Source organism: Echiichthys vipera (genome assembly GCF_963691815.1).
Source record: "Echiichthys vipera genome assembly, chromosome: 12".
Taxonomy (NCBI): Eukaryota; Metazoa; Chordata; class Actinopteri; order Perciformes; family Trachinidae; genus Echiichthys; species Echiichthys vipera.
In genome coordinates this window covers 14,970,880-14,986,282 of record NC_139837.1, presented here as the reverse complement: position 1 = coordinate 14,986,282, position 15,403 = coordinate 14,970,880, and the positions used below count along the sequence as shown (strand labels likewise).

The following is a 15,403-nucleotide window of genomic DNA, read 5'->3' as shown; positions in this document are numbered from 1 at the left end:
GTCACTGTCACGAGACAGCGAGAGTTTGTTCCTGGTAGTTTTTGTATGTTTGTGAAGAAAATGAGCTTCAACAGAAATTCATCCGCTGACATCGAAGGGACCGAAACGACACCTTTATTAACAAATGTAAGTACTGAAACAGCAACACGTCTTTTAAGAAGCAGGGCTTCAGTTTGAATGTTGTTTATGAAAATACATCACGAGCCCTAGTGTGAGCATTTTACTGTTTGTTACTAAGTAATTTACCTGCACTTTAAGGTAGAGTACACCCTAAAACAGAAACTGCACCATGGTATTTCAGTTATTATTTTCCACTGTGGATATATTCAATTCAATTCAATATTATTTATAGTGCCAAATCACAACAAAAGTTATCTCAAGACATTTTACAAGGAGGGTAGGTCTAGATCACACTCTGGTGTATAACTTACAGAGACCAACACTTCCCCCATGAGCAGCAACAAGTTGCAATATCTTTAATAATAATAATATGTATATACAGTTTTTATACAGCATACTTGTGCAAATCCTTCCTTTCAACAGGCAGGAATGTCGAACAGTGTAATGTAATGTTTACTTTTTTCATACTACGTGCATTTCTTATAAAAGTAAAAAGAAATTCTGCATGTTATTTGTACATTTAAAAGTGGAAGCCTGTGTATAATACACACAGTAATGCCTAAAAAAACACTCACACATTTAAAGATATTAAGTCTAAATAATCTGCCATTAAAACCTCATATTGAGTCATTTGTTCTGTACTTGCAGACTGTGAACTCCTCCTCACGTTATTTAAAAATGTCCAGATTCTTCACAGTCATACAGAGGACATCTGTGCTAATTGTAGCTACATTTCAATCAAAACACGTATTGATCATCTCTGACTTACTCTGACCTCAAAGACCTTTGTTTGAGTTTCAAAAGTTTTATTTGAATCCAAGTCTTCCACTCGGGCACTGAAAATGTCTCCATATTCCAGTAAAGTCTCTATGGGGCTTTACTGTTTACTTTAGTGTCCATCTGGGAAGTAGCTACGGCATTTGACAGAATACATTTGCGTTTATTCTGTCTCTGTTTTAGATTTACAAAGAAATATTACGTTGAATTTAAGTGTAGAAACATGTGCAAATTCCATTTTTGAGTTGAATTGGCCTCCTGAAAATCCTTCACATTACATATTCTGAAAAGGTACAAGAGCAGAGAAATGTGGATTTGCAGAATCTGAATCAGTATTGATGAGTAATCACCCACCTTCACGGATCAATCAGTGGCCAGACAAAGGAAGTGACTGGAATAGAAACGCCCTTGCAGTTAATTTGATGACACATCAAGTTCATTAATCATGGTAATGTCTCAAATGATTATCACTTCCCAGTGAAAATGTTATCTAGATTAATCCTATCACCAGTCTGAAAACAAACACAAGACATACAAAAGAGAAGTAATGAGGTGAGATGAGCAGTGATTTGTCCATGATAATGGTAGATTTGTTGTTGTTGTTGTTGTTGTTGTTGTTGTTGACTGGGGACTAAGCATGCTGGGATGTACCTTACCCCACTGTGACCCTGAATAAGCTGTTAATGAGTACATTGGTATGACTACGTGAATTTATTTATGTCATATCACCTTATTTATTTTAAAAGTCACATTCTTAGTTACACAATCTGTGTAATTTAATTTGCTGCATTATCATTTTCCATGGCAACCAGTCTCCAGTCACGAGAAAGCCTATTTTTGTATCCTCCTGTGTGAATTTAATATGTAACAACAGAAACATATTGAGTATTTTCTCATTTATTAAGAACTTCAGTGCAAATTATGAACTCAAAATATGTCACATCATCAATATGGATAACATAATTGTGCATCACAATATTTTGGCATATGATTTCATCACGATACGATTCCATTGAAACGTGACAAATGATCATATCGAATTATCGCCCAGCCCTGTCTGGTGTTATAGTTTACTTCCTGTCTTTCAGTACTGTAACCCAGAGTGAATCTGATTCAGCAGCCTGCAGGTCAATCCAAGCTTGTTGTGGCACTGACACCAGAGTTGCCACTCGTTCTCTCCAGGATATCCCCTATTAGAGAGGTCAAGCAGCTCCCCTTATCCTGAGCTCAGGCAGCTGTCCCGCAGCTAGCAGCTCAAATCCCACCCCATTCATTCCCATTTCCATACCCTGATCCTACATGCCACTGCAGTGTTGTTTCATGACATCCATCACCAGCGCCGGCCAGTTGTTCTTAATACTGTCAGGAGCAATTCTCTCAAAGCTCTTTCTAAAATAATCACCTTTCTTCTGCTCCCTTGTCTTCACACCCATTGTTTAACCTCTTTATCATGTGTCCATATGTTTTCTCTGCTGTGTGTGCAGGGACCATTGCAGACCAGAGCCAAAGGAGCCTCCTTCGCCTCCTCTGTGTTTAACCTGATGAATGCCATCATAGGCAGCGGCATCCTGGGCCTAGCTTATGCTATGGCTCACACCGGAATAGTTGGTTTTTGGTACGAATGCTCTCATTACACCTTTTCCCACAGTGTTGTTTAAATATCTGATAATCACACCTGACACCTGTTCCTGGTATCTGTTTTTTTTTTAATGAATCGGACATAAGTGTCTACATGTATACTTATTTCTCTTCTATGTACCTTTCCTCTCTAGTATCCTGTTAGTACTAGTGTCCAGCCTGGCAGCGTACTCTATACATCTCCTCCTGACGCTATGTGACCAAACAGGTGAGAGGCTAACAATGCATACACAGTCTAACTTTAGATTATCACTCCCACGTGTGTTAATCCAGGGTGTTTCATCAAGTTTTTATTTACCCACACCCTGGATTGTCCCCCTTGCTTCCCTTATGAGTAGATCACTATTCAGGGAAGCTAGCCGATATGTTTCTACGACTTTATTTACTTCCTAGTTGTAATTGAATCAGGTGATGTGTAAATAATATTTAAAAGGGTCAAAGGAGCAATGAGATGGGATTAAAAGAGACAATGGTGGGTTGTCAATCAATTATCAGTCCAATCACTGTTGAGTTTCCCCAGGGTATCATCAGGAAACATCCTGTCCTGATTGTTGATCATCTTTGAAAGGGAACTCCACCAACTTTATACATTAAAGTGCCATTACAGGTCTTGAGCACAACTGCATATGTGTATAAAGACGTGTGTGGTGCCTGAGAGAGCTGTCTGATAAATCGCCTCAAGTTTGGTTTGGTCTGAAGACTAAAAGTTTGCAAATTAAAGAAATCTGGGGGTGTGAAGGGAAGAGGTAAACTCACCAGACCTCATCCCTGCTTGAGGCTGGCAGCTCAAGACTATAATAACCACCACTAGCATTATTATAATAATTATTATTATTATTATAATTACAATAATAATAATAATGATAATTCTGAAAAAAGAAAAAATGTATTTGTATAGACCCTTTCTGAAAAACAGTGTTTACAAAATGCTTTAGATACAATAATATCAGTCATCAGCAACAAACAGAAATACAGTAAAGATCAGATCAACACTTAAATACAAGTGTGTGCTGAAAAGTGTGATTCACGCAAAAGCTTGTTTATAAAAGGGGTTTAAAAATGAAAATGATTTTGCTAGCATAATTTCCTCAGGCAGTTTGTTTCAAAGTATGAGTGTCCTGATAGAGAAAGCGCAGTCACCTTTGGTCTTGAGTCTGAAGTGCCTGAAGATCTAAGGCTGCGTTCTGGCTCATAAACAGTTAAAGGAGCGACAGTGAAGCGAGGCCTTTCTGTGCTTTAAAAGTAATGGGTAAAACCTTAAAAGCAGTTGTGATACAGTTGCTGACCAGTGCAGATGACACTTACTCTTCTCTTACAGTTTATTCTTGTGTTAGGTTAAAATGTTTTTGTATAGTTGCACTGTCGTTATTTGCTGCTCTGTGTGCCCTGAATTGCCCCCCGGGGACAAATAAAGTTTTTTGAATTGAATTGAATTGAGATGTGCTCAGACTGGGTTAACGTCGTCTCTACGTTTAGTCAAATTTTTTAGTTAAAATTCTAGCTGCTGCATTTTGAACAAGCTGGAGGCGTGAGATTGATTTTTGACTGAGGCAGGTACAGAGAGAGTTGCAATAGTCTAAACGAGATGCATAACACACCCAAATCTACTACCGAACTGTCGGCAGCCGAGTTGTATTGTGGGTAATATAGGCATTAGGTTTTGACAAAGAGGAAGACTACTTGGAGTATGTTCTGCTGCATCAATATGGATCCTTTGTGTTTTAAACTTTCCCTCTTGAGTCCTAAAAAATACATTTTGAATCGGTTAAGTCTGACTGTCCTTCCTTTGACTCTCATAGGTATCAGTTCATATGAAGACCTTGGAGAGAGAGCCTTGCAAAAAACAGGAAAAGTAAGTATTGTCTTTTGGATTAGTTCAAGTTTGAATCCACTCAATTATGTTTTCAACATGACAAGGAGACATGTTCACACTAACAGCCTTTTCAAATGTGTTTTTAGGTTCTGGTGGGAGTTTCTATTATCATCCAAAATATTGGTGGTAAGTCAGCTCCAGTTTCACTGTACATTTCTTTGACATGTTGGGCATAAACAGATTTTGTGTTGTTTTAAGAAGCACGGTGTTAAAGAGGGTGTGCAGTGCTTTAAGGCCAGACTATGGCCAGTTTATTTTGGAGGCAGATAGGGCCTCCTACTGGCGATCACAAGCCTTTGTGCTCAGGTTTACTCCCTCCTTCCTGTGAGGCTATTATCCAGATTCCCTGATAACCTTCGACCCTGTAGCCGCTGTCCTCTCGGCCCCCTCCCCTGGGCCTGAAACCTGACTTCTCGTCTAATTGATCACTGATGGTAAACCCACCCAGTGTTGAGTAACCTAATGGGACCCCTCCCTTTATCCCCCCACCCCACTTCTCTCTTTACTCCTGCCATCTCCACCCGTCCCTCAGCCGCAAACTGCGCTTCTCAGACAGTGGAGAGCTGAGGTGATCGCTCCTCTGCAGTCATTAGTGGCACGGCTGAGTGGATTATTGCCGTGCCCTCTGGTATGTTTGTGGTTTTCCCAGCATGGGGCAGTATGTGTGAGTGTGAGAGCCAGCACTCCAGCATGCATCTGTCTACACCCCGGGCCCCTTTTATAAGAGTGCAATTAGCCTCACTCTGGGTAAACATTCATCTGTACTGCCAAAGGCTGATGGGCCAATTGACCTTAATTACTGACCAGCCCAGGGCTCTCACAGCCTGCCTGTCCCCTCACTCTTAATGAAACGAAAGTGGCCCTGTCTTATGTTGAACACACTCTCCCACTGTCTGCTGACCACACACAGAAGGTTTACATCAATGTTCCTGGAATTTTTTTACATACATGTTTGTTATTAGAATATGTTTTCCTACCATTTGGCCAATAACAATCCTATTTCTTCTTTCAAAGGGCCTTTTATTGTTTAGAGATGTAAGTATTATCCCACCAGGAATTCCCATGAAAGTGTTGTGCTTACAGTAACCAAATGCATGAAACTACACCATTGCATCATGCCTGTTGTGTGATCCTTGTCTTTGTGTCTTTATGGCCTTGTGTGGTAGAAAATATTTTTTAGTTTTTGTGGTTTTGTTTGAATTGTTGAATTTAAGTTTTTGGCTAAAACACCAAAGCAACTGCTGCCTCAGAATAACTGATTTAATGACAGATTTGAGTGCTTATAAATGGCATTAGTAATTCACAGAGTGAGTGTCTGTGTGGGCCGAAGGGTTATTGGAGGAATTTTCTCTTATAAACAAATACAGGATCTGAGGGATTATGGTCTAGGCTTATTTAACGTCGAGTGCCAGATCTGCCCCCGGGGGCAGTGAGGTCCCAGCTCTACTCTGGCTCTGCCTGGCTTCGCAAATTGAAATCCCTTAACATTATCTCCCTTTCTGACTGACCACACACTGCATCTGAATCCATCCCTTCACCTAGTGTGAAATCTCCGTTTCCCCTTTCCCGTTTTCCTCCTCGTGTTTTTTTGGGGCTGGTATGACCCTCAGGAAGTGACCCGATCCCCTCTCTGATTGGCTGTCCGTTGGAAGGATGTTGGAGCCGGTCGGAGGCTGATAATATCCTGTTTCCTAGTGAGGTGGAGCAGTGGGAGAAATACCTGGATTAGCGTCAGAGATCATTATTGTTAGCATTCCTCCCCCCTTGCACTCCATCCTGGCTGCTTCTCCTGGTCTCCAGCAGTTGGAAGAGCTGCATAATGTCTGCTCCTCTGCACCGAGGGCTTTGCCGGTGATCCCCTTGAGCTGCTTGCCCCACCCATCTGCATTAACTCAGAGCCACAGTTCCCCCTCCACCCTGCCTTCCATTTCCTCGTGCTGGAAAACACACACCACCCACACACCGCAATTTTTAAGCCTGCTTGTGGCAACATACAGTCATGTGTTGTGTTTAGTTGTTTGATGTGATAATATGCTTTTTATTGTGTATTTTATATTAAAAAAAGAGACATTTTCTGAACCTTTTTACCCTCTCTTCCCTCAGCCATGTCATCTTATCTGTTCATCCTGAAGTCGGAGTTTCCTGCAGCCATCAACAGCTTCTTAAATCCAGACAGCAGCACAGGGTGGGTACATACAGGAAATTTGGTTAAAAACCTGTCAAAGTTATGGATAAAATCCAACCATTCATTTAGATAAACTGCACTAAGATAACAAATGAGTCATTCCTGTTCCCATGATGTTGTAGATGACACCTTTGGCCTTCATTACATCAAATTTGACACTTCTGCACCACTAAGCTACACTATTAGAAATGTATGAATGATGCGGTAGAAGAAGATCTCTCACCAAAACACCCACGCACCACTAATACTTTGTCTGTGAGCGACACTGACACGAACCCGTGCTTTGTGCTGTGTAGCCTGCCACATGCCCAGAGGAAATGTATTTATGATGGAGAGTCATACATCACCCGTCATGAGCAGCCTGCGTCTTTCATTGGCCTTTGTGGACGAGCCTGCAGCGCCTCGTCCCAGGCCAAGAACGTAACTTCTGTCACTTTATTATTGGCCACACTGGTTTAAGCAAGAGTTGTAGCTGCTCTCAGCCCAATCCGTCAACATCTGAATCTTCCACACACAGCTGCTTTGTATTAGTGCTCTCTTTTCACCCTCAAATCTCTCACACATGTTCCCTGGAATCAGACTGATACAAGGGGATATCAGTTTTGCCATTCTAATTACAGCTCACTTTTGAGGGAAACAAAACATTTCTCTTAATGAGTGGCTTTGGGATGTTAACAGACACAAACTCAATTCCATCAAAGCCTAAATGAACGGGTTGTTTTATATTAAAACGCGTCTAATTTTTTCTGGCTCATTTATCATAATACGGCACAGCAAAAACACAGTTGTGCTCAATATTTGAGTCTTTGTCTGTGCTACGGACTGTATGTCCTGTTTAAGTTTTTCTTGCCATGTTTCAGTTCAGTAACAAGGCCAAAGATGTGGACAGCTGTGGATTTGTGTTTGTGCTGCATTGGCCAGATTTATGCTGATCTTCAACACTGTGTGGAGATTGACTCATTGGCAGTCATACTCCAGCCTTAACTAGCTATCCTGCATCTTGTTATAGCGTGAAATGTTCCACATTTCATGGGTCTTGTAGGTATCCTGCGCCTTTACGGTAAGCCTCGAGCCTCCTGAGAGTGGATCCTAGTGGTGGTGGAGATTTTTATACATCCCTGTGTGCATAACGTTCTGTAAAAGTGGAGAAGGGGGTTAGCTAAGCTGCGGTTGAGTGGTTCAGCTAAACTTAGGTTTGAGTAGATGTGGTTGGATGAGAGAGAGAGTCAGGGTCAGAGCAGAGGTCTCCCTGACATCCAGTTACAGGGTAGAAACAGTGTAGACGGAGAGACAAATCCATCAGCGCCTATGGTAACACCACAGCTGTGAAACTGCCAAACAGGGGTCAGTGGGTGTTGATGTGGTCAGAGCAGGTGCTGCTGACTGTGGGAGCCCCATAAAGAGTAGTGGAGCCAGTCCCTCATGACCCCATGCTGCAGTCCAACATACAGCAGCGCCAGGCAGCACCCTTCCCACCCGACCTCGACCCTAGCGGAGCCGGCATGCCTTCCACATGTGTCACCTCAAACACCGCCCCCTCCCCCTCCTCCTTCTCCTTATCCCTCCTCTAGCTCGCCAATCCCGAATAAACCGCCAAGGCTATTCCTCAGCAAAGGAAAATATTATTCCCCTTCTCTGAAAAAAAAAACCCCCGGCAAGTGAAATGTGGTCTCATCTGACGGAGCGACACAACGTTTGCATGTGAATTACATAATTGTTATGGTTTGCAAGAACTAAAGCCCTTAATTCGTACCACATGATGAATCTGTCGCTCTGTATTTGAGCACGAAATGGAGACAAATTTTCAGAGTTTGGTCCATTTTTAAGGCTCTGAAGAATCATCTCTGTCGTCACTGACATTACACGACCAGGGAGATGATGATGATGATGATGATAATGACGGTAAATGTGTCTTGATTCAGCTTTAATCATTCCTTTCCAATTATTTCACAGAAATAACTGGTATGAAGATGGCAGGTTGCTTCTGATCCTAGTCACGCTTTGTGTTGTTCTACCTCTGTCAATGTCGCCTAAAGTCGGTAAGTACGTAGGTCAAGTGGCATCTAGATTTGTGATTTTAATCGTTGTTTCTCACCTGATCTTTCTCCCACCCTTACAGGCTTCCTGGGCTACACCAGTAGCATTGGCGTTTTCTTTATCCTCTACTTTACAGTTGTGGTGAGTTTAAATATACCCCTTCAAAACATGTGTTTCATCTTTTCTGTTGTTCACACGACAACTTGTCTTTTCTCCAGGTTGTGGTCAAGAAGTGGTCCATCCCATGCCCACTGCCTCACAATGGGACTGCACTTTCAGGTGCCTTCCAGGTAACAGCAACCCCTAATTTCCTTCTATTTTTGTCAACATACTCACAGACAGACATACATAAGATACCGCAGGTCTGAGGTAGGTAGTCTGGACCAGACGGTTACTGCCAACAGGGTTATGAGGAAAACCCAGAAGACTGACTTTACTGATTGATGAGGACCAGAGGAGGCCGCAGAGAGCTGGCGTATGTGCCAGTCCTGAGGGGAAGGAAGTTCAGGTGACCTTGCATCAGTCTGGAAATGACCTCTGGCCTCTTGGAATTTTACAGACCATAGTATAGCCTCAGACCTGGCGTGTTTTGCTTACATGGTTGTTTTCCTTTTTAGCTCCAAAGCCAGGCAGTGAAATGTTGCTTTATGTTTCTCCCATCTGCAGAAGCACTGCAGAACTCATCTCCTCTATGAAATAACACACCCTTTCTTCTTTTCTTGTTTCTCCAGATATCAAATTCCTCTGACTCAGAATGTACACCCAAACTCTTTGTCATCTCTAGTAAGGTACGTGTATGAAACCAGCCTTTGCACACACAGAACCTGTGAGGTGGCGGTGAGAAGTTGGTGAGAGTAGGTTGACTATTTTCCTAAGGTCGGGCTGTATATGTAAGGAACTCGGGTGCACTATGCAGCTGCCACTCATATTTATATCACACATTAAGGCCACATGTACATGCAGCATTACACAGAGCACATGTTTGGTCCAGATGTTTAAACACAACTTCACAATGTTTTGCGTCAAGTTCCTAAAAAGTCCCACTTACACAATATTTAGTGATTTTCATCCACTGAATAAATGTACTCGGGGAAAGTTCTTAGCATCGTCACGCTCATGCGATCCAGATAAATACTGCACAAACAATACCTTGACCCTTGACCCCTCCACTACATGTAAGCAGATAATTTGTTAATGACTGATGTGTGTTGCAGAGTGGCTACGCCCTCCCGACCATGGCCTTCTCCTTCCTGTGCCACACTACCATCCTGCCGATCTACTGCGAACTGGACCGGTCAGAGCCGCAGCCTCTTTTTCTTTACTTTTCCTGTTTAATTTGAGTTATTGAATCTGTTGTTCACCAGCCAAATAAACATGACACTCAGTGAATACGTCCCTGTGTCTTTCAGACCTTCGAAGGCCAAGATGCAGAACATCGCAAATGTCAGCATTAGCTTCAGCTTCCTGCTTTACATCATTTCTGCGCTGTTTGGCTACCTCACCTTCTACGGTAAGCCAGCACTTTACTGCAACTTCTTATTGTCTTCTGTGGTATCTGTTTGCATTGTACCCTCACTCTTCCCTTGTCTCCTGCTCGTAGCTCATGTGAACTCTGAGCTGTTGACTAGCTACAATATGTATATGCCGCGGGACACCATGGTGATGTTGGTTCGACTGGCCATCCTGCTCGCCGTGTTGCTGACTGTTCCCCTTATTCACTTCCCTGTGAGTACCCTGTGAGAGTGTTGCATTTTCCTTATTCCTTATTTCTTATTCCTTACTTATATACTTTACTCAATTCTATGAGATGACTTAAAAACAAGAAATGGTTGTTGGACTCCTACAACTGCATTTTTCAATAGCCTCTGATGAAGATATATTTGATTTCTTGCTTTGTATGTTTATATCACTGGTTACTAGAAAGTTTATCATTTTAAATAAATACTACTTATTCAGGGATAGATTTGTTTTCTTTTTAATTGTTATTATAGGCATTTCTATATATTTGCTCAGTTTGTGTTTTGCATTTGGAAAAGAAATACCCTTTATACCCCAATCCTCTTTCCAGTCCAACACCCCTCCTCCTTTTTCTTCTCTTGTCAGACATTTGGTCAGAACTATGAGCGCAGTACATGTTCTGCGAGTATGTTTGCTTAGATTAAACCTTGTTTGTGTGCACGCTCCAGGCCCGCAAGGCTGCAATCTTGCTGCTATTTGGAGGACGGCCCTTCTCCTGGCTGATCCACATCATCGCAACTCTAATCATCGTGGGTGTGGTGCTGCTGCTGGCCATCTTTGTGCCTGATATCAGAAATGTGTTTGGAGTAGTGGGTATGTGGTGTTTTTGATATATATATATATATGTCTTTTATGAATTCTGTCTGACATTAAAAGCAGCCAAGCACTCAGCCAAGATGTCAGTATTTTCCTTATTGATCGGGGTGGCTAAAATCTCAGTATCTGCCTATAAATAATTAATGGTGCAGTCCTGCTCAGACTGTTTTTGAAGCTGCTTTTGTCAGACATATACAGTATGTTGTCTGTGCAATTCAAGTGACTTTCCTGTTTCTTTTCCCCAGGATCAACAACATCCACCTGCTTGTTGTTTGTTTACCCCGGCATTTTCTATCTCAAGATCAACAGAGGACCTCTCCGGTCCTTTGACTCCATTGGGGTAACTAAACACTGATATAATCTAACCATCTGTCCATTCATCCAGAGCTCATTTTCCTCACCGACTACAGCTATTACTTACATTTTTATTATTATTTTTTTTTTTTACCATTTCCTTTTTCGATAATGATGCTAACTGTTGTTGTGCTCTTTGTGTCTCTAGGCTTTACTTCTGGTGGTCATTGGTGTCATTATGGGAATCAGCAGCCTCTGTTTCATTATCATCACATGGATGCACGACTCCTAACCTCGCCTGGACCCCCTTTCCCAAATCAAGTACTAGAGCAAAGAAAGTGCCAAAGAAACTGAACAGGGGATAAAGAAAGGGAACAGACGGATGCTAATCAGCATTACCTCAGGCAGATTATTTATGGTAAAGTTGTTCTCAACGCTATGTTTCTGTACTTTGTAGCGTTCAAACATAGACCAAACTCAGCACATACGAGATGAAACAAAACAAAGACTTTTTGCACAGACTTTTTTTTACGCTCTGACTTTTATTATACTATTAATATTCTTGTACTTCACTCAGTACAGAGTAAATCTTTATTTTTTTTTTTTATATCCGCCTGGAACAAGAAATTGCTGAAGTTTACTGTGTCAGAACGACACAAGCAAGTTTCAAAGCTGTTGACCATTATCTTTAAGTTCCTTTTATGTACTTCTTTTTCACTTTTACTTTCTGACAGCGTTTATATTGTTCTGTGTTAATAATCATGTGCCTTATGTTAACTGATCTGTCAGGTTTACCGCTTTGTTTATTCAAAATTGTCACGTTTTTATGCACACAATCACAAATTTTCATTCCTCGATTAATCGAAATGTTTATTTTTTATTCACTTTGTTGTTTTGGGATTTTTCTTTTAAAAATATTTTTATTATTTGATGCATTTTCCAAACTTCATGTTTCTGCTGCTATCGATATTCCAGGCATTTTAATGAATGTGATGGACCAGTTAATTCCAGTAAACTCTGTGTGGGTTCCTGGAATTTAATAAAAGAGAAGTTGTTATGTACTGACATGTCAGTTTGCTCGTTTAACCACTAACCTGTCTTTATTAGTGTTGTGGAAAGCTCATCAGTCTAACATGTCACATTCACGGCTGTGTGTTTGATTGGCAGGCACAGTATTGACGCTGAAACCTGCTCCTCAGCATTGTGCTGTGGGTTCAGCCTGCAGCTAATGAAAGCCATATGCTCGATACGTTTCTAATCATGATGCTGTTTAGATTGTCTTCATGCTGCCTCTGGAACCCGCAGCCATCCAACTGTTGCTTTTAATCTAAAGAATTAGGCAGACCAGCCCTGTCGTCCCTGCAGAAAGCAGTGGCTGCCCATTCTTCACGCCCTCTCAAAGAGGTTCCCCAGTCCAGGAAATACCAATACAACTATTTAAAAATACTCTTTTACAAGCCCTGTAATCAAACTCCTTCTTCAAAGTGTAGTTGGGTAGTTCAGTGGTTCCCAACCTAAGGGTCAGCCCCCTGGGTAGGGTCAAAAGATAACAAAACATCTTAAAGTGACAAGAACACTCAAGTTGAAAACCACTGATTAATCTCTAACATTGCATTGTATTCTATGAGCTTATCATATGGTTTTTAACTAAACATAGTTCCACGGTTCTTTGAAAGTTTGTAAATTTAAAGGAAAAAATCAATTATGAACTAAAAATAAGAGTATCTTTTCAGTTTACTTTTTATGGACTTATATACTTGATCAAAGTATACTTATGCTTATACTGACAATTATACAGAAAAGTCTAATAAAACTTGTACTTAATCGTTTTACTGAGATATGCTTAGGAAAAGTACAAGTTAACTTGTAGTATACTCCAAAGTGAGCTCGGAGTATAGTACTAGTAAAAGAAAACTATACCTTAAGTTAAGTGGTAGTATAGTTGCAGTAAAAACATAAAATAAAACTCAGACATAAACTTGTGTACTAAAAATGTAATGCTCTTTGAGTAGACTTAAACTTTTTGACCTAAACAATTAACCACTTTCATTTATTGACCAGTTTGGTCTCAAAAAGTATTAAAATAGTAACTTCTTTGCTAAGGGATGCGTGTCTCCCACAGTTGCGTCATCACAGTGTTGTAACATTAATTAACCTTGATCTGTGTCTCAAACTCTGCCATGTTGGTTTCTTGAATTTGAGGGAATCGGCCCTGGAAAATCCTTGAAAAGTATTTGAATTTGATGTTTAAGAAGGTGTGGGAACTCTGTAGAACTTGAATCTGAATCTGCTCCCACAGCACTTCAATGACCATCACCAGCTGTCTGTCACCATATCTGTGGAAAGGAAAGCTTTTTCAGAAGTTAAAACAACCTCTGACTCCTATACACAGGTCCCTATGTGAACCACTGAGCAAAAGCCATTTGCAAAACAAGATTACCACCTAGTGTCAGACTGTGTTCACAGCAGTCCCGTTCCTCCTCATGTCATTGACATTCCTCTCTCGGTTTAGGTCTAACTAGGAAGAGATAACCAGATGTTCCAGTGTTCTCCCTGTTTTATCATGTGTTGGAAACATGTTAATGCAGAGCAGAGCTGTTTTTATGGAGATTTGACTGGGGAATGAGTCCTCATCTCGGGATGGGAGTGTTTTTGTTTAGTTAAACTCACTCACACCCCGGGCCCATGTCCAGCAGTATGACAACACCATCTCCTACGGGGTAAAGGGTGGAATGAAGCGGAGGAACGATGGTGGGCTGAAATGAATAGCCTGCCCTGCTGGCAGCCACTGCTCTCGTATTGTTTTAAGAGGAGTCGACTGTGTTCTTTGAAAATTATTTTTTGTTGTTGGAAATCAGGTTTTTTGGGTAACAGCTGGTTCTGATCCCAATGTCACTACTTTGACCTTTAACACAGTTTGACATCTTTTTGTGTCATATCACAGCCTTCATGTATTAACTCAGTGGTCCCCAACTGGGGATATTTGCCAGGGGAAACAACTAATTAACTCAATATTTCAATACAATTTATATATACTATAAATTTATGTGAAGGATGAAAATAAACAGACATAAGCTGGTTTGTGATGAGCTTTATTATGCATTTATTATTACAATCTGAGTCAGTTGTCGTATGTGAAAACAGAAATTGAAATAGCTAAAAGAAGCCTAATGGATATATTTCAAATGGTTTAACTAAAAGTAAAATATATATAAAGAGTTAAAATAGATAACTGAAAATAAAGGATACGCTGTTGGAATGGTTAAGTAAGGTTAAACAGTTGAAATGGTTAGATAAAAGTACATTAACAGTTTAAATGGGCTAGTTGCAAAAAGATTGCAGTTGAAAATAGGCCTACGTGGAGATGACCGGATGGCCCCAAAATTAGCTAAATGTAATAAACAGTGGAGTTAAAGGGGAGCGTTCCCCAGGTCCTATGTTCCCCGCTCTGTATGTGACAGGGGAACATAGGACTCTTTTTTTTAAGAAAAAGGTCAGATGTTCCTTGGAAAACTGCCAAAAAATAATCTTAAAAATAATGTGAACATTGAACCCTTTCCCCACTTTTCACAGAAAGGGTCCTATGTTCCCCAGTCTGTTCTTTTTTTCAGGAGCCAAATTCTCCTGCAATTAGGCCTATGTAGACCCTAACACTACCCCCTAACCCTGCCCCTCACCCTAACCAAAACCCCTAACCCTAACAAAATGATGAATTCAATCAGCGAAGGCAAAGGCTTATGTGACTGGGGAACATCGGACCCGGGGAACAAAGAGATGAACCCGAGTTAATGAAGAAAAAGTGGAAATAGTAAGCAAATGAATAAAAAGTTGGAAAAAGGCTGGCTAAGGTAATAATAAACTGTTAGGCTAGAGGTTAAATAGTTAGCTTGGTAGGTTAATGGCTAAACATTTAAAATAGTCAGCTAAAGGTAGGCTAATAAACAGGTTAGCCAAAGACGCTGGAAATAGCTAAAAGTCAGCTTATGGCTAAACTGGATAAATTAAATGACTGAATCATTCTGTTTCTATGGGCGTAACAGTCAAAAAAATAGTTAGCTAAAAGTAATAAACAGTAGATAGTTAAAGTAGGCTCTAATTAATAAAAGGTGGAAATAGCTCAAAGTCTAAGCTAATGGCTAAAACCA

At 40.8% G+C, this 15,403-nt stretch overlaps 1 protein-coding gene across 1 annotated transcript; it reads left to right on the top strand.

The window, feature by feature from the left end:
• On the top strand, window positions 1-11,867 carry slc38a6 (solute carrier family 38 member 6). Its single transcript, XM_083924170.1, has 16 exons — window positions 1-126; window positions 2,382-2,512; window positions 2,670-2,743; window positions 4,335-4,387; window positions 4,495-4,534; window positions 6,512-6,593; window positions 8,547-8,632; window positions 8,713-8,771; window positions 8,849-8,920; window positions 9,362-9,418; window positions 9,845-9,924; window positions 10,040-10,140; window positions 10,231-10,355; window positions 10,817-10,961; window positions 11,210-11,304; window positions 11,467-11,867. Exons 1-16 carry the CDS (start codon window positions 46-48, stop codon window positions 11,548-11,550), a joined length of 1,365 nt encoding a protein of 454 aa, XP_083780296.1. The 5' UTR covers window positions 1-45; the 3' UTR covers window positions 11,551-11,867.
• Window positions 11,868-15,403: the final 3,536 nt, after the last annotated feature.

What these genes read in the sequence shown, in the direction of transcription:
- slc38a6 (XM_083924170.1), top strand. Translation starts at nt 46, where the DNA reads ATGTTTGTGAAGAAAATGAGCTTCAACAGAAATTCATCCGCTGACATC. An exon ending in CGACACCTTTATTAACAAAT is followed by an intron (nt 127 to 2,381) that starts GTAAGTACTGAA and finishes CTGTGTGTGCAG; the next exon opens with GGACCATTGCAGACCAGAGC. An exon ending in GGTCCTTTGACTCCATTGGG is followed by an intron (nt 11,305 to 11,466) that starts GTAACTAAACAC and finishes TTGTGTCTCTAG; the next exon opens with GCTTTACTTCTGGTGGTCAT.